The following is a 22,608-nucleotide window of genomic DNA, read 5'->3' on the forward strand; positions in this document are numbered from 1 at the left end:
GGGGGTTTGATGCGCACGGGGGAATCTGTCAGGATGGAGAGCGGAGAAGCTTGTGCATGACATATGTAAATCCCGGTCACTCACAACAAGGGGGATGAACGACAAAGTGTTCTCTGCTTGTCGGTTTTATCACACTGAAAAAAAGAAGAGGATTGCTCAGAGCTGGATTAACTCTTTGTGGCAAGACTGGGCACAGATGATCCGAAATTTGAATGATTTCGGGTTTACATCCACTAACTCCCAAGCCTATGTGTGTTGTCCTAGATTAACTTTTTAGCATGGACATTATACTGTTTTCTTGGCTCTATCCTCATATGAGGAAGTATTACTGCTTGATTTTCTGTATTACAGTACAGTAAGTAGTGTCTTGTTCTACAACCGATACACTTGTGCTTGTATGGAACACTTCTGTTTGGACAGCAGCATTCTAAAAGCGTAAAACAAAGCTGGCATAAAAGATTACAGATAACAACCTTAATAAATAACTTGCGTTATTGTACACTTTGGCAAGATGTCTGGGACATCCTTACCAAGCAATAATAAAAGGTACACTCTTTACCACTAGGTGGTGCCAATATATCAAGGGTTGTGCTCAAAGGCAATAATTACTTGCGGCACATAGCAACTGCATTTGAAGCATACAGCTATTCCCGAAATAAACCACATTTGAGGACAATGACTGCATTTGGCACAAATTAGGGGAATGTATGTTTTGTTTAACACAGCTCTTAAAATAACAGATTTTTTTGTTTGCCCAGTATACATGCTTATCTGTGTTTTGCTTTCGACATCAGTTTGTAAAGCATTTTTGATGGACAGCAATGTTTGAATTTGGAAATGGAGACATACTGTAGGACATGGAATTACATTTCACAGATGAGCTTCTAGTTCTAAATACCTATAATGGCTAATGTATATACAGTAGTTATTGGAAGGATTGGTATTGGACACTGAGGCACTGAGATACACAATGTTTAAAGCTAAAAAAAAATGTTTTTATTACAAATTGATTAGAAAACACAGACACCAAGTTAAAAACTTTGCAAAGTAGAAATTGCCTATATGCCATTACAACACACAACCCATACACCAAGAAATATACTCCTGATTGATCACGACGACGTCCTTGTTATTGTTCTATCAGGCTTGGTGGGAGTTGATCATAGTGTGCAGTAGCTCGGCTCTACATGTTACGTGCATAAACGCTTCTTCAGGAGCTTAGGCTTACATTCTATATAAAATAGAGAAACAACAATAAATTTTTAAAAAACAGACTGGTGTGCATCAAAAAAAAAAAAAAGAAAAAGAAAAAAACACCAACAATGTATAGCAAATGAAATATCACATGCCGACAGTTTACCATCTCCTACACATAATGCAAAGATTTGCAGGACCCAGCGCAAAATCAATAAATTGCAGCTAAGGGGTGAGGTGTATTGAAATCCAATAGTGTAACCATGGATGGGCATAACAGGACAAACCCCTGGATGCAATCGGAGTAGTGAGCAAGCTAATCCAGTTTAGAGACTTATGCACATCAACCAGGAGATGGTAACAAAGTAGGTAACAAACAAATCCTGGGTGATGTGCATATTGTAAGTAAACTTGATTAGCTTGCTTATTTCTCCAATTGCATGCAGGGCTCTTGTCCTATTATACCCATCCATGGTTGTACTGTCTCCTTGACGATATACACTTTTAGATTTCAATAAACCTGTCCCCTTAGCAGCAATTTCGTTCTTCTGCGCTGGGTCCTGCAAATCTTTGTATGGGTTGATAAACAGTCAGCATGTGATATTTCAATATTTGCTATATATTGATTTTTTTTGATTCACTAAAGGATTTTGTTTTAAAAATGTATTGTCATTTCTCTATTTTATATAGAACGTAAGCCTAAGCTCCTGAAGAAGCACTTATGATCGCAACATGTGGAGCCGAGCTACTGCACACTATGATCAACTCCCACCAAGCCTGATAGAATAAAAACTTGTTTCAACAAGGACATCGTCATGACCATTCAGGAGTATATTTCTTGGTGTATGGGTTGTGTGTTGTAATAGCATATATGCAATTTCTACTTTGCAAAGTGAACGGATTGTTCTAATAAATTTGTAAAAAAAATATTTTTATCATTAAAACATTGCGCATCTCAGTGCCTATAAAATCCAAAACCAATCCTTCCAATAAGCATCTCCAGTTAATGGGACGTGGCACACATACATATATTTATATTATTTTGGCATCCACAGCACCACTCTGTGGCGATACCTCAAAAATTATCATCTATTTCAATATATACAGTAGTTGTCAGACTAGGAAAGAAACACAGAACAGGACATGCATTTGAGATCACATTAAGGTCAGTTAGGAATTGGTTTGATCTGGATTCATATGGTCTTAGATAGAAGGATCGAAGCTTAGTAAATATTGCAAAAGAATAGCAAACACTTTTTTTTTTTAATACTACAATTATCGGACAATTAGAGTATTAAACAGATGCACACCGACACCTTAAGACTGCAGTGAAATATGTATCCTGAAGATTATTTTGTGCTTTAACTGTCAGTTGTCAAGCGATCACTATGTTTTAACGGACAAACTAAAAAACGCAAAGAAACATGCAGACAGGTTCATATGTTGCTAGGATGGCAATTCATATCAGGTTCCTTACATCATAACTGTAGTCGGACTCATTGGTGACGGTGAGGTCTGCAAGGTCTCCAAGTCCTAACACGCTCTCAAGGACATCCTCAGATCCCATAATGAAAGACTTCCCACTACCAGATGGAAAAGTTATAGGCTCAGCTATAACAAAAAACAAAAACACTTTGTTAGGAAAAAACAGTCTAATATATGAAATACATTTCTTACCAAAACACCTAAGATTAGGAATGCTGATATAGAACCTCAGGTTGAAAATTGCAAAAGAAAAACAGTGAAGGAGTCAGAACATGTAACAAGATGAAGCATAAGGAACATTCCCCAAGGGGTGCGTACCTTCCTCTGCCCTCCCACCTTCATGATCTGTTATTCTGGTTGGTGACCGGGCCGGACTCAGGATGCCTGGCGGGATGTGGGACAGATCCTCATCACCCAGGTCCGCAATCATATCGTGCAATTTCGTCCGGTTTACCCCTGTAAAGTAACAGTGTTGGTTCGCATTGAATAGATCTCACCCCTTCTACTCTGAAACGGCTTAGGAAATTACAGTAGTTGGCGTTCACCACATTTTACCTCCCTCAATTGCCAAATAAGCCAAGAGCATAAGGGGCACATCTATGTCCATCTAACATACAGCATGTATATCTGGCTACCAAATCAATACAAGTTACTTTAGATATATTTTTAAAATCATAAAAATTTGTATGACAGGTAAGCGATTATCTGCGTACTAAATCAGGGCACATGCGTATGTTTGCCCAGTCTACACCTATCTAGGAAAGAGCTCAAGGAGTACAAATATTTTTCTACAAGACAACATGGAAAAGCACAATAGGCTCATGCATTACTGAAAGCATCTTATCATATTTTAGGTTTAAAAGGTTTAGGTGCAAATATTAAAGTCTGCAAATCTATTAGAGGTTGATAACTACTGTGGCAAGCAGTCTGCATTCCGGGCATTTGTCCTTAGGCACATACTTCCCTAAACTTAAAGTGTTACTAAACCCACAGCAGGAAAATCAGTCTGTATATGCAGTAACACACGCTTGTTATACTCACTGTGGACCCTAAGGGGGTTAATCCTCTGCATTTAAAAAGGCTGTTTGATCCCGTCTTCTCATATCCTCCCTTTCTCCCACAGTCCCCAATATATCTGCTGATAGAACAAAATCTTGGGGGCAAGCTGTACATGCTGGGTGTGTGTGTGTGTGTTCTTGGGAGTGTGCATGTGATCAGCACTATCCAGAGGGTCAGGGGTCATGCAGCCTCACAGGACAGTCAGATAATGAAAACTCCTCCTATAAGCTTTAACCAGTGATCTACTGGACACCGATAGTAGTCACAAGAGCGCTATATACCGCCGATGAGAAAGGGTATTTAGCAGTTTATATTTACAAAAATTATTGCATTTCCATGTTGTGTTTACTGTGGGAGACCAGATATAGTGAACTTAGGGTCCTGGGTTTAGTAACATTTTAAGTACCACTCAGTGCAGTGTCTAGCCGCAGCAGCTATAAAAGCCTCTCAAGCTTTTACAGGCTACCTGCAATGGGGCTGGATAGTGTACCTGCACCTGAAATGCAGGAGTCTCATGCACCGGAACTAAACGTCCAGTATACATGAGGTCTTAAGCTCAGCTTAGGTCAGTAGTTCAAATACTTATAGGTACGTGCTATCTGGAAATCAGAGTAACCTAAAGCCCCATACACATTAGACCAGGGGTGCCCAACCAGTGGCTTGGGGGCCACATGTGGCCCGCGGAGCCCTTTGATGTGGCCCGCGACCTCCTGCTCTGGGATGGAATAGAATAGAACACGGTTATTAAAAGGTAAGTTTATTACTAAAATCAGTGTATATATGGGCATATCTGTTCTGCAGTGGTTACTGGGCTGCTTTCAAACTGATTCGCAGGTGCAAAGCAGTGCACCTGAGAGTTACCTGTACTGAGCCATAGGCACCTTTGACACAGTCAGTCCGACCCAATTGGACCCTCCAGTCACCTCTAAGGAGTAGCAGATGTAACTGGACTTTTACGCACGCCTACCTCCAATCTGATCCGCAAAAAAAAGTAGAGTGGGCTGCCATCCAACCCGCTCATTGTGGCCCACGACCAGTTACCAAGTTGCTTAGTGGCCCTAGCTCATCAAAAGGTTGGGCACCCCTGCATTAGACTTTCTGCAGATTTTTGTCTTCAGATTTACCAAAACCATATAATATGAGGTCAAACCTTAAGAGAGTTTCAATTTGCATGCAATCAGGCAAGACTTTACACTACATGATTTTGTTAAAATTTGAAGACAAAATGGGGCTTTAGTCACTGTCCACAATGACATTTAAGACGGCCTAAAACAAACACACACACACACACACACACACACACACACACACACACACACACGCACCTCAATGTTTAACTTCTATAACAAATTAAGGGTACTAATGAAGAGTAACAAATACACATGGATTCAGTGAACTATTGTACTGTAGACATTAAAGGGGTCGTAAAGGTTCGGTTTTTATTTTCTAAATAGGTTACTTTAAGCTAGTGCATTGTTGGTTCACTTACCTTTTCCTTCGATTTCCCTTCTAAATGTTTTTTTTTTTGTTTTCTTTGTCTGAATTTTTCACTTCCTGTTCCTCATTAAGGTGTTCAGTAAGCAGTTCTAAATAACTTTCCACCACTCAGATGATGGTGGAAAGCTTACTGAGGAGAAACAGGAAGTGAGAAATTCAAACAAAGAAAAAAAACATTTAGAAGGGAAATCAAAGGAAAAGGCAAGTGAACCAACAATGCACTAGCTTAAAGGAACCAATTTAGAAAATAAAAGACAAACCTTTACAACCCCTTTAAAGCCTAAATGCATCCAAAATCAAACAGAAAAATCAGCACAAGGGACATAACAGAGTTCTAGCAGGATGTGTCCATTGTGCAGATTCCTCTCCTGTTGAAGAGGACGTGAGCTGTACTACAGCTTCTATGCATGAAACAGGATTCAAGCATGGAGAACATAGGAGGAGGATTGATAGCTCTGACCCCTCCCATTCATAGACGCAGTAATACAGCGTCTATGAATTGCAGAGCTGGACGGAAAGGGTAGGCATAGACAGGCTCTCTTTAATGAAAGGATGGGACAGCACAATAGAATTAACCCCTGCCGTACCAGAAGATTACAGTGGCGGGGGGGTGGGGGCTAGGATCTAGAAAGACTTACTAACAGAACAGAAATAGGCACATGAGACACATCCTACTGATTGCAAGTTATGTCCCTTGTGTTGTTTTTGGCTGCACTTTGGATTTAAGAATGCTAAAGTGATACTTTGTAAAGTGTTGGGAGATATCGATATTTTGATATCTATTAAAGTGGTTTACAGAAAATGTGCATAAATGTTACCCAGACCAACCAAAATTTATTTGTCAAACCCACAGAAAATACCACCTGAAAATGCTTGCTGTATTTAATGATATATTTTCTATAATCCAATGACAGACAATTTCACGAATCATTGAAATAATCTGCACTTACGCTTGGCCCCCTTTGTTCCCTTGCGTTCCTTTGTGTACTGCTCCTTCAGTTTATTTATCAGAGACTGGTCTACATCCCAAATCTCAGCAGTTGGGGACAGGACATCCTTGTCTGCATGCAGCATGTTAGTAAAAGAGAGAGGACATTTAACAAATGATCAGTAGGTTAGTGTGAACTTCAGTTACAATGGAGGGGAACTATGTTTATTCCAACTATTAGTAGATTAGGCGGGAAGGGCTTAGATCAGTGCTTATAAATAAGTGCTGCCATTTAGGAGAATTGCAAAGCACCATTATATAATGTTGTGCAGCATTACCATTAGAAACAGTGACAAGAACGTTAGTTTACATTTAAAGTTTAAAATCATGGATATAGGGCTAATTTAACATTTGGGGATACCAAATCGCAATCTTTTGATGGTATTATTAGGCATTGCCCCAAAAGAATTCATAAAATTTGACAGCTAAATTTCAGTTGCTGACTTACTTATTCTGCACTTCATGGATGAAAGGCTAACCACCTAGTTACTAACAGCAAAGAAATGTTGCTAGTGCATACACCAAAAAAAATGTATACACTACAGAATCATTTGACTTAACACATTCAAATGAATATCCGGCTCTGTTTTTTTTTTTTTTTTTTTTTTTGAGAGAAGGGTAGAGAATAGTTAAACCCTAGTGTGTTTTAACTGCTATCTGGAGTTCTGTAAGGGTTCAAACAGAACGTTAGGGTTGGGGATGTTCAAAGATTATAACTGAAGTTCTGACCAGCACTTTAAATTAATTGCTAGCAGGCTTCGGTTAACTACAGCATCAACTTTAATTTTGTTAAAAGTCTGCTAGAAAGTGTTTAAAGTGCATCTATGGTCAAAATTTAGAATTTCAACATCATGTTTCAATTATTTCCAGTCTACTCATTCATTTGAATAAACTTGACATTTATAAACTTACTTTGTGATGATCCTCACATTTACTTCCTTGAAACCTGTGACACATTCACTATGCCCTGTGAGTAGGCACCGCTGTGTCACACATTTCACAGAGCCTGCCTTCTGAAGTACAGAGGTGCTAAGAGGAGGACCTAGGAATCACCGCTTGCAGAGAGCAAGAAACCATCTGATAGTCAGTCCTTAGAAATTGAAAGTAAACCAAAAGGAATGAGTAGAAAAGAAGCCAAATAGCATGCAGGGAGTCCGGTGATTTATGGAAAGAAATAGCCAGATGACAGGCAGCGCTCATAACATGAAAATATTTTTTAGGTTTATATTGGATTGTCAAATATAATTGTTTGTAATGCTATTACAGTGTATGTTGTAACCATAGAACTACAGTGTGTTTCAAAAAGAATGACCCAATTGTAAAACCATATATCCGAGTCCATAATAAAGTTGCTTTGTGTGTTTGACAGCGTTTCAGTATTAATCCACCATTGACAAAGAACATTCGTCGTCGATAAATCTATTGGAAAAATCAATGTATTTATTTTAGGTTAGGTGGACGAGTCCAGGGCAACTACGCACTTCCTGTCATATGACAGTTTGGCGTGTTAAAGGGGTTGTAAAGGTTTGTTTTTTATTTTCTAAATAGGTTCTTTTAAGATAATGCATTGTTGGTTCACTTACCTTTTCCTTCCATTTCCCTTCTAAATGTTTTTTTCTTTGTCTGAATTTCTCACTTCCTGTTCCTCCTCAGTAAGCGGTTCTGCCCAACTAAACCCCAGCCAGAACGGCTCGGATGATGGGGGGCAAGCTTACTGAGGAGAAACAGGAAGTGAGAAATTCAGACAAAGGAAAAAAAAACATTTAGAAGGAAAATCAAAGGAAAAGGTAAGTGAACCAACAATGCACTAGCTTAAAGGAACCTATTTAGAAACTATAAAACAAACCTTTACAACCCCTTTAAGGCAACGTTTGCTTCGGAGGCCATACTTATTGCAAATGGTGCAAGCTTTTCATGCAAGTGACAGAAGAAAACGTTTACATTTCTGTTATATGCTCTTAGACATGAAGGAAGACATTCTTACTGCGGATGATTTTTAGTGAAGTGGTAAAGTTTCACATCACAATGTTCATTCATATGGGGACTTGAGAAGCCACACTAACTTGTACAGCAAGATTCACCAAAAATGGATGCGTTTTGTGGCCCTCTCTTTTTTGAGAGAAAAACACTGTTACAGGACATTCCCATCTTGGAATGCTGAAGGACTGGCTTTTCCCAATAGCAGAATTAAGGCCCCTTTCAGACGGACGGATAGAATGGTGCTTTTAGCTGCGGATTTTCTATTTTTCTACCGCAGCTAAAAGCACACAATGTTTTCCTATGGCCCCATTCACACACACAGCGTTTGTGTGCGATTACGTTACATGCGGTTTGGTGCGAATAGAAAAAATAGAATTGAATGCGTCCAGGTGCGATGTAGCGCAGCTATATGCACATAACCGCAGGTAATCGCAGTCTTTTTTGTCAACTGCGGATAGCAGCGTTTTAGAATTCAAGGGACCCAAACAAAAAAAAAAGAAACAAATGGTTGCTATGGAAATGAATACCGCAGCTAAACGCAGCCGCAGTTAAACGCACGTAAACGCATGTAATCGCAATGTGCAAATGCAGCTAATCGCAGTGCCTGGAGCCTTGAATTTCACAAAACATTTGTAGTGCTTTTAACTGCGGCAAAACAGCCGTCCGTCTGAAAGGGGCCTAAGACTCTAAAGATTTCATTTTTCAGCAAGATGAAGCACCAATGCATTGGCACAACAAAGTTCATTGGTTTCGAAATGAAACACTGCCTCAACATTGGATAGGTCACACGGGACCCCAAGACTTGGTATTGCACTCTTTGGCCCCCCAAGATCTCAAGACATTATACCCCGTGTCTTTCTTTTGTGGGGATGTGTAAAATAACCCTGTTTATGTTCCACTTAGATAAAATCAAGGCTGCAGTAATTTTTCTTTGGAAGAAGACACTCTCAGACGTGTTGGGGACAAATTCAGCGATCGTCTTGATGTTTTCCATGTAGTAGGTAGAGGGCACATAGAGCACGTATAACATTTTAAGTGACACTTGAGGACTTAATGGTTTGTAAATTGTTATGTAACAAACACATTTTCATTATTAAATATAACCATTTGAAATAGGATCACTCTTTTCAAAACACACTGCACTTTAAATTGACTGTCAGCACTCCCTGAATAGTCCTTTGAAGACTTTAAAGGAGTTCTCCAAGCTAAAACTTTTAACCCCCGCTGTGCCCGTGCTGTAAAACTATACAAAATAAACTTTCACTTACCTGCCTACGATCCCCCGTTGTTCCGATATCGCCGTCCCGGTCTCTTCCACGTCCTGCGGGTCGGTGACTCACAGTGCGCTCAGCCAATCAGCGGCCGCAACGGGACATTTCTGCGGCCGCTGATAGGCTGAGCGCACTGTGAGTCACCGACCCGCAGGACGTGGAAGAGACCGGGACGGCGATATCGGAACAACGGGGGATCGTAGGCAGGTAAGTGAAAGTTTATTTTGTATAGTTTTACAGCCCGGGCACAGCGGGGGTTAAAAGTTTTAGCTTGGAGAACTCCTTTAACAAAACTGTTCGAAGCTTGCTGCAAAAACACAGCTTTTATACAAATTGAAGCGCATATAAACCAGGCCCAAAAAACAGACACTGCTACTAATCCATCCCTACTATACTAACTACTTGTAAATCACAGGTATACGCTTTTATCAGTCAATATCCCTCCAACTGCATACATTTCCCAATCATCAGGGCAAAAATTAAAGAACATTTCATATTCCCGATATGTGCCTGTTGCATTTGTGTTAAAAAGTATCCTGCTCGTAACCTTGAACCAATGACCAATAAAACGGTTATTGATTTAAAAAAAAAAAAAAAAAGTATCCTGCTCTCTTTGTATTACTTCCTTTGTGTGAACGCCGATGTTGCCGCCAGTCTCCATGCTTTTCTATTTCAACATGACCAGCCATCTCAGAGTGGTTAGCTTTTCTGGCTGAGCACTACATGCCTGTCTAATGGCCAAGACTTCTGCTTTCTGCTGACAAACCCTGCCCCCCTCTTACTCCACCCCCAGCTCTCCAAGCCCCTTATGCAGCAGAGAACAGAAAACCTAGGAGCGGGATCAGCTGGGGAGCTGTGCTGTCAGACTCGCCGCCGACAATTGTTTCGTGATCCCGCTCCTAGGTCCCTGCACAGACGTACTACCGCTCCTTCACACGGCAAGCTAGCAGACCCACATGGGGTTATGTAAACCACGCATGCAGTCCTAGTGCCGGGTAGGCACCTACAAAAGAGGCCAATTCAGCTTTGTTTTTATGTATTTTTTAAATAAAAACGGTAATGCACTATAGTTTTTCTCCTGCTTTTTTGTGGATGAAACTTCTGGGACACCAATGATCTAACCAGAGTGGCAATCTCCAAGTGGCACAGTGCACAGGGACTTAAACCTGTCAAGCCTGTTAGACCTTTTTCATTAAAGTGGTCCACAATTTCTGGTAAGCATATACCCACATTAGAGCACATCGGGTGAAAGTTTAATCAGATGGTGGTGGCTACAGCAATATCAAGACTGATTGCATGACTATCCAATGAAACATCATGTGAAAGAGATTTCCTATGAATAGTGTTAATCACTGTGGCAATTCAGAGACACTTTTTCACTGTCGTTGATTTTTATGTTCCATGGTAAATTTTTGTGTGTATGCATATTTCAATTGATTTCACTTTGTATTATTTTTTTGGACTTTGATTAATAGTTCAATATTTGGGCAGAGTGTCCATTTACAGGACTTTGTGAGCACTCCTATTTTATCTCACCAGAGATTCAAGTTGTCACGTATTGAGCGTTTAATTTATTAATATTGTTTAGCTATTAGTTTTTATGTATTAAGAAGATCTTCCTGCTAGGGCAGCACACCAAGGAAGATTTTCTCGCTAGCGCCCTCTACCTCACCTTTAATAAAAACACTTTGACAAGGAAGGGTTAAAAACACTTACAAGATGGAAGTAAAGAACAGGCATATCAATGAATCCATAAATGTCCAGTGGGATGCCTCCTGGGAGTAAGACAGCTGCAGGTGGAACTTTCAGTCGACCAGCGATGGTAAATACTGTCTCTCTGAGCCAAGATGGAGGGCTGTGCTGTCAGAACCAGCATGGAATCCAGGCAACCTGAAGTGACGTCAGAATGGATAGTACATGTTTCAGGAGCATGCCCAGTCGCTCCTTAAAACCATTGGTATTTACCATCGCTGGTGGGCTGGAACTTCCTCCTGCAGCGGTCTTACTCCCAGGAGGCATCCGCGGGACGTTATGGATTCATTGATATGCCAGTTTTTCAGCGTTATTACTGCACTTGGTATGCTTCCCTCTTCTGAAGTGCTGCTCTGGTGCATTAATCACATCCCAAGAGCCAGTCATGTACGGTTTGTTGAAGTCTCCTAGTTATCCAGAGCACCCTATTCTTTGCACTCCTTCCCATGTACTTTAGTTGTCCGATTGGTGTCTCATAGGCCTATGGCCACTCACATCTGTCACAGGTGGTTAGCCTGTTGCACGCATAAAAATACTGTATATTGGATGTAACACTTACACAACCTATACAGGGCCTTCCCTGCCCTGGCTTTCCCACCAACTGAATGTACCAAAGATGTGTCTGGTGACCTGTGCACAATATGGAAGTGGTACACAATGGTGGAATGGACGAGGTGGGAAGCTTGGAGAGGGTGGATGGGCGATGGGTGGCTTTGGCCGCCAGTCACACCATTACGGCACATGCACAGAAGCACATCTACCTGCGCCATGTCAGGTTCCTGGCAGGAGGCGGCACTCACAGGGTGATGTTTTGGTGCAAATTTATGTATTGTATGCATCCCAATAGGCAACCAAATGGAGGCATATCCTTGAGTAGCAACTATTCTCTCTGAACATGCTGGCATAAGATCAACTGAACTTGCTTCACGGGTATTGTGCATCTTATTTGTGGCTCCAGAATGACTAAATACATACTCTGGGGGTTCCAATGGGCTCCAAATGAGGTGTTCCCCCCCCTTTTATGCAATTTCAGACGTATGCACCTTGAATGTAGTTACCTGACTTAATTTTGAATTTGAGGTTGTACATTGGACATACGGGTAAGGTAGGTCTGTATAAATGCTCTTACGGATGTATGCTTGTCTTTGGCTGTGTATGCTCCTCTATATGCAGTGGCTCATTAGCAATTTCTCCGATTCTTTTGATAGTGCTCTCTACATTTCAGAATTGAGAGTTTAAGATGCCATTTGCCTGTTCCCTGATAATTTGCGTCATCTTCATTGTTTTTTTCCGTCTTATGAGTATCGTGTGTTTGTCTGCACTGGGAGAAACTATAGGTGCACGTTTTGGACCCCCCCCCCCCCCCTCATTCTGCCTAATTATATGTCATTTTCAATACAGTGAAAAAATGTATAATGAAATTATGTATTGGATGTATATTATGTATGTATTTCGTTCTTTTTTTCTTCCTAGCAACCTTATCTAACTGCACCCCTTGAGCCCCTGAAAAAGCAGACAAGGCAAAATATGTTGGAATGAGCTATCCTTCCCTATTGTGATGTTTTGAGGTGTTAATACAAATGTGTGAAATATCAAACATAGATCTCACTAAGGACCTCCATCTTTAAGGTTGATTTGGTTGGACTATAGGCTGTGGAAGCTTTTCATGTTTTTTAAAAGGGGTGCATACACCCCAATACTATTTTTTAACCAATTCTGTAATAAAGAACTGTAATGTATGTGTATTGGTAATCATTCTGTGAGGAGGTATCAACACCTTTAAAGTCCCACCTTTCTATAAGTTATTTGGTATTTAAAATATTTGGGATGTAGTGTTAATTGTTCAACTGAGTTCATGCTTTTTATTTTCTTCCCTTTGACCTCCAAAATACAGTAATCCAGGTTTGAAAATGCCATTTCCTGTCTCTCCTGTTCTTGCTTTCCACCAGCATCTGAGCCGTTTTGCATGGTGGAAAGCAGAATGTGCTCACCCCTTCCCTATGACTACAGCCCTGCGTGAAGATGCTCTCTTATCCCTCACAGGCATGGAGGCTAAGCCTAATGGGAACTGAAGTTCCCATTAGGCCGTGATGTAGCAAGAATGAATGCGCACCGCAAACCAGGAAGTCCGTGAGAATAATGATTCAGGAGTGAGAGGTGAATAAAACAGCTCGATTTCAACAGGTATCAAAACTAGTTATAATGCAAAACATTACTTTTTACTTTATCAGCTACTGTCAGACTTTAATTTAAGAGGAAAATATTTTTGTCTTTACAACCCCTTTAAGCAGCACAATCATTGGCTGGTGTTTGATAGCTGTAAGGCCTTGCCCACCACCAACATCACTGCTGAATTTTGACAGCTGGTCTCTCTCTGCATTCAGTTACATATTGTGCAACTGTGAAACCCGAGAGTACCCAACAGAGCCACCAGCCAGTGCCACCCTCTATGATGGATAATGCATTCTTGGTCTTGAAGAGGTCAGGACCACTAGAGCATTGAGAAAAAAGCACTAAGGTGACCCAGTCTAGCAGCGCAGAGTATCAGAAAGGTGATTTGTTTTGTCCATGCCATCTAGACCTAAATGAGCAGTTAACCCACTAGGAGGAGGAATTTCACAATTTCTGGCGTTGGGCTTTAGATGAAAATTATAGTGCATTTTTCAGTAAGCACAGACTGACATTTTTAAAAATAATTTTTTTGCTAAAAAGTTTATATTTTATCATACTTGCTGTTCTTGCTTATAGTAATATAGATATTGGGACAAGGCACTATATGGAGTTTTCAGTGACTCTGTGCAATTACTTTGCCTCTTTTCATTTGTTAAAATATTGGCAACACAGGGAGTAAACTCTGTTTTACATGAGTGGACAGACTTGCACTTTCATTTTGAAAAGTCTCAATAAAAGCACATATATGAAAAGCTGAAAAGTGGGACCTGAGCACGCAACAAGCAAATATGTGAATATATACAGTACTGTATACTCCCTTTATTAGGAATGGAATCTGCTGGAAGGCAGAAGCAGTCAGCACAGAAAAAAGATAATCTACTAAAGCAGACATGCACCAAATGTTTCCAAGTACCAATTCCACCACGCTTTTTAATACTGAACTGATCAAATTACTTTGATAGGATTATTTTTTTCTATATACCATACTATAGCATTCGTCAAAGGACAAAACAGCAATCACCAAGACCTGGAAAAAAAGTGACGTAAATGCCGATACCAATGGGGCAGCAGCAATCCTATTAGTCAGTATTTACCCAACACAAAAAGAGTTACAAGTACGACTGCGGGTAATTATGCACATTTACTCCTGGGTGGCATTTTTACAGAGATTGCTTTGGCCAACATCCTGTAATGTAGAGCAGCCAACTTTTTTGCGAGTCAACATAAGGCAGCTTTGTGTTGTAGATTTCCTTCATCTAGCCCAATTATTTGGCAAATTTTCTGCAGAGCAACGCATGTCATTTTTAGATAACAAGAATTAAAATGAAGGGCTGACTTGGCTCTTCTTACCCCACTCTGTGCCATCTCCTGAACTTCTAGCTTCACCTGCTCCTTCTCCATCCTCCGCCGTCACAAGGAAGTCAAATTCTTTCAGTGCTTCCTCCGTATCTTCAGCAAGTTCAGCAGCTAAACCTTCATTTCCAATCTGTGAACAAGAGTAGAAAACTAAGCGTGATTGCTTTGTTTATATAAATCTAACATGACATGCTGTCAAAACATCGGAATAAGAGCTTTGTATACGTCTCTCAATAAAAGTGTATGCAAACCAACAAACTTTTCTAGTTTCATCCCTTCTGGTCTTTAAAGAAACAAAAGAAAAAACGAATGCAGCCACCACACCCAAGGACTGATTTAAGACAAAACCGTATACGTTTTTCTTTGAGTCCAAATGCTCTAGCCCAGTGTTTCTCAACGTCAGTCCTCAAGGCGCCCCAACAGGTCATGTTTTCAGGTTTCCCCCCACATAAACAGCTGTGGTAATTAGTATGGCAGTGAAACCGATCAAATCACCTGTGCAAAAAAATGGTTAGACTAAAGACATGACCTGATGGGGTGCCTATAGGACTGGAGTTCAGAAACACTGCTCTAGCCTATCCTTTTAAGGACATGGTCAACACATGGTTCCAATGTGAAAAGAAAATAAATAAAATAAAAAATTGATAGAAAACATCAATAAAAGGATGTTCCTTGTAATACAGAATATAGAACATGTCCAACTGTCTGTATTGATGGGCATATGAAAAGCATCACCAGAACTCCACTGGTGGAGAGTGCTCTCCTGTGAAAGACAACTTGTCCAAATAAGGTAAAGTACATTCCAAAACAGCAGCTGGAGCACACCGTTTAGAAAACCGACTTATGTCCAAAGGGCGTTAGCCATGAACTTGTCTTGCATACAAACGGCACACAATTGTTGGCCAAACACAAACGTAGTTGATAATTACGCGATTTTTCAGCTCTTTAGCGCCACCCTTTTGGCACCTTCTGCCAATGTTGTGTTTGGTGAGCATTGATTCCGAGCATTCGTGTTTGTACTTTGGACTTTTGACGGACGGACTTGAGTACACACGCTCGGAAAATCTGACAACAGACCATTGCCCATCCAACATTTGTCTGCGGAAAATCCGACAATTGTCTGATTGAGCATACAAACTGTCGGAGTCTCCTGTCATCACACAATTCCCGTCGGAAAATCCAATCGTGTGTACTAGGCTTAACTCACACAGGCAAAACTGCATCCAGGCAAAGGAGGGAGATCTAATTAATTGAGGCCAGAGGGAGAATGATATTGTAGTTGATGTGAAAGGCCAAAACTACTTTAGGTAGGGAGGACGTTCAAGGCCTTACCACCACCTTGCATTTGTGTTAGACCAGAAGTGATGCCAACAAGGAAAACAACCTTGGAGAGTGAGAATAGAAAGAGGTATATCCCTGATCGGTTCAAAGAATAGTTTTTGAAGTGCAGAGAAAACAAAATTTAAATTCCTTGAAGTCACAGGAAGCCACATAGGAGAAACTCATGTGAAGCCAATGGTCTTTGGAATAAGATCGCAGGCGCAGAGGCCTGACACTTAACGGTGACAAGGGCAAAAAGCTGGTCTATTCCCATAAGTAAAAATGCCAGAATTGATCCCTAAAAAGAGAACTTCCCAGGGTGAAGGTTTCTCATTAAGCAAAGTGTGTCTTCTATGTGCAGTTACAGACAATGCGAAAAGTAGACATACTAGCATTTAGTATCATAGTGATCACAGATTCAGAAATGCATGTCCTTCAAAAACAGACTTCATGCTGTTAATGCCAATAACAAAAAAGTAGGATGGTGAACCCGGTCCTTGGGACAAAATACAGACTAGATGACAAAGAAGAAAACACAGAGCATATGCCAGGAGTCTCATTTGGTCGAAGTACCATATCCAACTAGGCCAGTGTGGAGCTACGAGGACCATCAAGATGCCCTCTCTCTCAATCCTGCAAAGCAAACAAGTAAAACCCTCCCTTCTAGATTGTAAGCTCTAACGAGCAGGGCCCTCTGATCCCTCCTGTATTGAATTGTATTGCGACTGTACTGTCTTCCCTGATGTAAAGCGCTGCGCAAACTGTTGGCGCTATATAAATCCTGTATAATAATAATAATAACTTTCAGTAGAGGAAAGCCATAAATCAGGGTGTACTAGACAAATTTTGTACACAGAGATAAACCAGTCTAGTTTATTGTTTAACCTGGAGGGCAAGAGGTCTGTAATGGGTGTCCCCCAACTTTGCCAAAAGCCCTAGAACATTACTGGGTGTAGGGACGTTACCCCCTGGTTCAAGTGCTGCCGGCAGAGGAAGTCTGCCTGCCAACTGTCTATGCCCGAGTGTAAATATTTGACAGGGCTGGCGCATGAAGTTCTGACCATATCAGAATCCACTCTAGCTCTTGCCATGGTGAGACTTCTGGTTCCTCCCTCATGCTTGGTGGATGCCACTGCCATTGCGTTGTCCAACAGGATCAGGATTAGTAACCCTCCAGCCAAAGGGTCCAGTGTTGCAGGGACAACACAATCACACTGGTATTCAGTGTCAGAAAAAAAGTTTTGCCCAAGGACTGAACGATTTGTCCAACAATAACCAGATTTTGTGTTGTAGATTTCCAGAGTGAAAATGGGCAAATGGGACTGCCTCAAAACCCAAGAACTCATGCAGATGCCTGGACTGAACAATACAAAGCCTGAGAGCAAAAGGTTTTAAGTTTTTCTGGGGGAAGAAAGACTGGCTTGAGTGCTCTAGGATTAGATGAAGATATTCCAACTGATGAAACTAAATATTGCACAATAGGGATGCCCCGAGAGAACAGTATAGCTAGCACAGTGCCTTCCTGGTTTGTAGTGCAAAGAAGAGGGTGAACACCAGTGCTTCAAACTGGAAGTGCAAAGGGCCCACAGCAAAGTGGAGGAATCTTTGGGAAAAAGGAGCACATGCAGGTTTGCATTCCTCAACGTCCACAGAGGCCAATAAGTCTCGCTGATAAAAGGTACGCTATGACAGACCAGGTGGGCCCCAAGCATGTGAGATGTTAAGTTGTTCAAATTATCCACCAAGGCTAAAGTTGGAAAGTGATGGAGCCCCCTCATGCTGAAGATCTGGGGATTTGCATGCAGACTGGACAGGATACTGCAGGCACTCAGTCCCTCCATGGTAACTTCTACATAAAACCAGGGAAAAGCAGGAAACTTAAGACATTATTTGATGCTAGTAACAAGGTAGCTCCCGATGATCGGGCTGCACAGCTTGCTCAATGTGAGCCTCAAGTAAAACAGGATCACAATAAAGCAGGGATATGCAATTAGTGGACCTCCAGCTGTTGCAGAACTACAAGTCCCATGAGGCATAGCAAGACTGACAGCCACAAGTATGACACCCAGAGGCATGATGGGAGTTGTAGTTTTGCAATAGCTGGAGGTCCGCCAATTACATAATACTGCACTAAAGCAATGCCCCAGCAACTGGACCAGGAAAGTGTTCTATGGCCTATCTTTATAAGAGCACAGTGCCCAGTCACACTACAAGCTAGTCCTGCAACTACCAATCCAGTGGAGAATGGCAAATTCTCCTGTTGGCGACAGTATAGCCGATTAGGGCAAAGGGTAAGTTGACATTTGTTTACCTTTCAAAAATGTGCAATCTACCCATGATCAAAAGGTCGGGCTCCTGCAGACATTTCTTACAGTTCTCCGCCCGCACCTTCACACGAGCTGTCAGTTACTGAGCTACAGGTAGTGTGACTGGATTATGAGGGTGCTAATCAGCACCCTTATAGTTGTTTGAAAACTACAAGTAAGTCTGCCACTGTGCCAGATGGGGCTTATAGTTTGTTCATTCCAGATCATTGCGAATGAATGACGTGGCTGCATGTGCCGAGTCCCGCATAGCCCTGCCATTTTTAAATGGGACAGCGGCTCTGGGGGAGAGAAATACATGGCTGCTGTTTTGGAGGGGGGCTGGTGCTTGAACGCCTGAATATGGGTGTAACATGTTGCTAAAGATGAACCTGTCCTTTAACTAAGGAATATCAATGTGTTAAACAGTAACGCCTCATACACAGGATTGAACTTCCATCGGACAAATCCGTGGATATTTGTCGGAAGGCCGTTGGCCGTGAACTTATTCTGCATACAAACGGCAGAACATTTTCAGCCAACATACATCAAACTACGTGGTTTTTCAGCTCTTTACCGCCACCCTTTGGGCAACTTCTGCCATTGTTGCATGATGTTTAGCATTGGTTTGGAGCATGCGTGTTTGTACTTTGGATTTGTGTACACACGATCGGATAATCCGACGGAACACATGTGTTGTCGGACAATGTGAGAGCATGCACAGGCAACATTTGTTGTCAGAAAGTCCGACAACAATTGTCTGATAGAGCATACAGACGGTCTGATTATCCAACAAAACACATCCATCGCACAATTGTTGTTGGAATACCCGATCATGTGCCTTTAGAAAGAAAAAACAATTTTAAAAAAACACACACGTTGATTTACTAAAGCTTGAGTGCGCAAAATCTGGTACATCTTTGCATGGTAGCCAATCAGCTTCTATCTTCAGCTTGTTCAATTGAGCTTTGACAAAAATTCCTGGCAGCAAATTGGTTTATATGCACAGCTACACAAGATTTTGCACTTTCCAGTCTAAGTAAATCAACCCCATTGTGTCTACAGTTGCTTTTTACACTTGAAGGGTTGTTTTAATTGGCATCATATGCACATCAAAGTCTTCCATGTGATCTGCATATAAAATACACAGAGTAAATACAAAGTAGCAATCATGTTACTTTCCATCTCTGAAACACTGTTCAGAAAGAAATTTTTGGAAGCAGTAGCTACAGATGCTACTGCATTACGTGGAAAGTTACAGCTATCATCTTAAAAGGAAATGGCCACCAAGAACAGCAGGGGAAATGCACAGGGCATGCTATGCACACCTATGTATTTTGCCAATTTTTTTTGTGGGGGTATATAGCACAGCCGGCTGGCTAAAAACACCTCCTGTCGGGGAAAGACAGTGATTATTGCTAGTGGTTATAGCAGCCACAAGAGATAACTGCAAGGGAATCCGGCAGGCTGGTTGTACCCAAGTTGATTGTTCGATCAACTTGGTACATTCAGCCTGCCCACGCGTGGTTCGAATGTCGGCCGTTTCCTGCTGAACTGACCAATATTCAAACTGTCTATGGTCAGCCTGAGTTGGGGACAACACAATCCTGATGTGTTACATTGCGTTAAATCAACCTATTAAATTTTAGTAGGTTGCCGAAACACCCCAGCGCAACTAAAGCTGCGCATGGACCTTTTTCGGTGCAACATAACCGTATAAATTGCGATTGCATAATACAAAAGGTGACTTTTGCTTACTTTGTGTTTTTTGTTTAATCGTATTGTGTCTGTCCCATCAGTGACGTCTTCTATTATGTCTCCTTCATCCTCTTCATCACTGTCATCTGCACTTTCTAAGAAGTTGAACGTTTCAAGGACATCACCTGAGTTCCTATGGGAAAGACCATAAATGTTACACCAGACAAAATGAATTGTATGGGTAATGCTCCCTCAGAAAAACGTCAATGTATTCTGAAAGGAAAAACAATAATACATCATGTCAACTAAATATATGTCAATTTTTTTTTAGCTTTAAAGCAACATTTAAAGAAATTAAAACATGTTATACTTACCTGCTCTGGGCAATGGTTTTGCACAGAGCAGCCCCAATCCTCCTTTTCTGGGGTTCCCCGCGATGGTGCTCCAGGCCCCTGGTCTTCGGTGAGTGCCCCCATGGAAAGCCACTTTCCACGGGGGAAACCGTGTGCGCTTTTTTCCAAGCCAATCAGTCCTATTGACACGGACTGGGCGACTCGGCTCCGCCCACTTGTCACAGCATTTGATTTACAGCAGCAAGAGCCAATGGACACCACTACTATCAATTCGCCCAATGAGGAGGGAGACAGCAGCAAAAGCTGCTGTTCTAGTGCACGTCGCTGGATCGGATCAAGCTCCAGTAAGAATAGGGGGGGGGGGGGTCTTCCTGCAGAACAGAAGTTTTTTATTTTACCTTAATGCATACAAATGCATTAAGGTAAAGAAACACCTTGAGGCTTTAACCACTTAAGACCCGGACCTTTAGGCCAGTTTTTGCGATTCAGCACTGTGTCGCTTTAACTGACAATTGCGCGGTCGTGCGACGTGGCTCCCAAACAAAATTGGCGTCCTTTTTTTTCCACAATTAGAGCTTTCTTTTGGTGGTATTTGATCACCTCTGCGGTTTTTATTTTTTGCGCTATAAACAAAAATAGGGAGACAATTTTGAGAAAAAAAAAACAATATTTTTTACTTTGCTATAATAAATATCCCCCAAAAATATATAAAAAAAAGTTTTCTCCTCAGTTTAGGCCGATACGTATTCTTCTACCTATTTTTGGTAAAAATAAAAAAAATTGCAATAAGCGTTTATCGATTGGTTTGCGCAAAATGTATAGCGTTTACAAAATAGGGGATAGTTTTATTGCATTTTTATTTTTTATTTTTTTTACTACTAATGGCATCGAACAGCAATTTTTTTCGTGACTGCGACATTATGGCGGACACTTCGGACAATTTTGACACATTTTTGGGACCATTGTAATTTTCACAGCAAAAAAAATGCATTAAAAATGCATTGTTTACTGTGAAAATGAAAATTGCAGTTTGGGAGTTAACCACAAGGGGGCGCTGAAGGGGTTAGGTGTGACCTAATTTGTGTTTCTAACTGTAGGGGGTGTGGCTGTAAGTGTGACGTCATTGATTGTGTTTTTCTATAAAAGGGAAGACACGATCAATGGCGGCGCCACAGTGAAGAATGGGGAAGCTGTGTTTACACACTGCTCTCCCCGTTCTTCAGCTCCGGGGACCGATCGCGGGACTCCAGCAGCGATCAGGTCCGCTAGTCCCACAATCACAGAGCTTCGGACCAGGTTGCGGGCGCGCGCCCACGGCTGGGCACTTAAAGAGGACGTACCTGTACGTGCTTGTGCCCAGCCGTGCCATTCTGCTGACGTATATGTGCAGGAGGCGGTCCTTAAGTGGTTAAACCACTTTAAAATGTTAGCCGTGCAAACATAGTCGATAGGAGCAGCCTGTGTGTGTTGAGGTCAGCTGGTAAACTGCTTCCTGTGTTACTGGTTTCTATGTCCCAAATCTACATAACAGGAAATCATTACGTTTTTTATGGCACACAGCAGAGCCAAGGTAAGGCCTTGCTCTAAAAAATAAAAACTTTTATTTTTCTGCACCAGAGGTACATTAGCAGAGAGCTGTACATAGGAGAGCTGAAATTTAGAAAAAAAAAAAAAAAAAAAAAAAAAAGGGTCTAATTTGTCCTATAATCATTTACACAAAAAATTAGTAGTCATAATTTTCAGGAAATCTGACTGCCTTGCACGGGTGTGTGGTACAGCCCCCTATAATGACAGGCATACAATATGCAAAGTACACCCACGCAGGTAATGGGTAATTAAATTTCAAAGAATCTGTGTCTTTTATGCATGGATCAGCCAACATACAGGATCAAAGTAACAAAAAGCAGCAAATCATAATTTGCATATACAATAAAATACAATTTAGCGAAAAGCCCACAGAGATAGAAAATGATTGTTTGAGCTTCTTGGTAAATAAACTTGAGAAAAAAAAAAAAAAATGACAACCCTTAGAAAGGAGATAAAAAATTATAATGCCTGTCTATGGTACATAACATCCTTCCATTAACTATAACCGCTGAATGTGGAGACACCCTTACAGTTTGTAAAGCATGCATTAAACCTTTGGACATTATAAACAAAATTACTGCTTTTCCATTCAA

At 41.2% G+C, this 22,608-nt stretch overlaps 1 protein-coding gene across 7 annotated transcripts in view; it reads right to left on the bottom strand.

Annotated features, from left to right (window-relative positions):
• STRN3 (striatin 3) overlaps positions 1-22,608 on the bottom strand; it is a 100,536-nt gene that overhangs the window by 27,893 nt on the left and 50,035 nt on the right. For 2 of the 7 annotated variants that reach the window (XM_040333571.1, XM_040333570.1), the window contains exons 6-10: positions 20,136-20,268; positions 14,749-14,884; positions 6,186-6,296; positions 2,998-3,135; positions 2,672-2,805 (exon numbers count right to left, since the gene is read on the bottom strand). In XM_040333571.1, coding sequence (XP_040189505.1) covers positions 2,672-2,805; positions 2,998-3,135; positions 6,186-6,296; positions 14,749-14,884; positions 20,136-20,268 — 652 coding nt within the window. The remainder of the gene's footprint in view (positions 1-2,671; positions 2,806-2,997; positions 3,136-6,185; positions 6,297-14,748; positions 14,885-20,135; positions 20,269-22,608) is intronic. The other 5 variants (XM_040333574.1, XM_040333573.1, XM_040333576.1 and 2 more) reach the window with 3 other exon arrangements.

The sequence above is a fragment of the Rana temporaria genome, chromosome 13, assembly GCF_905171775.1.
Source record: "Rana temporaria chromosome 13, aRanTem1.1, whole genome shotgun sequence".
Classification (NCBI taxonomy): Eukaryota; Metazoa; Chordata; class Amphibia; order Anura; family Ranidae; genus Rana; species Rana temporaria.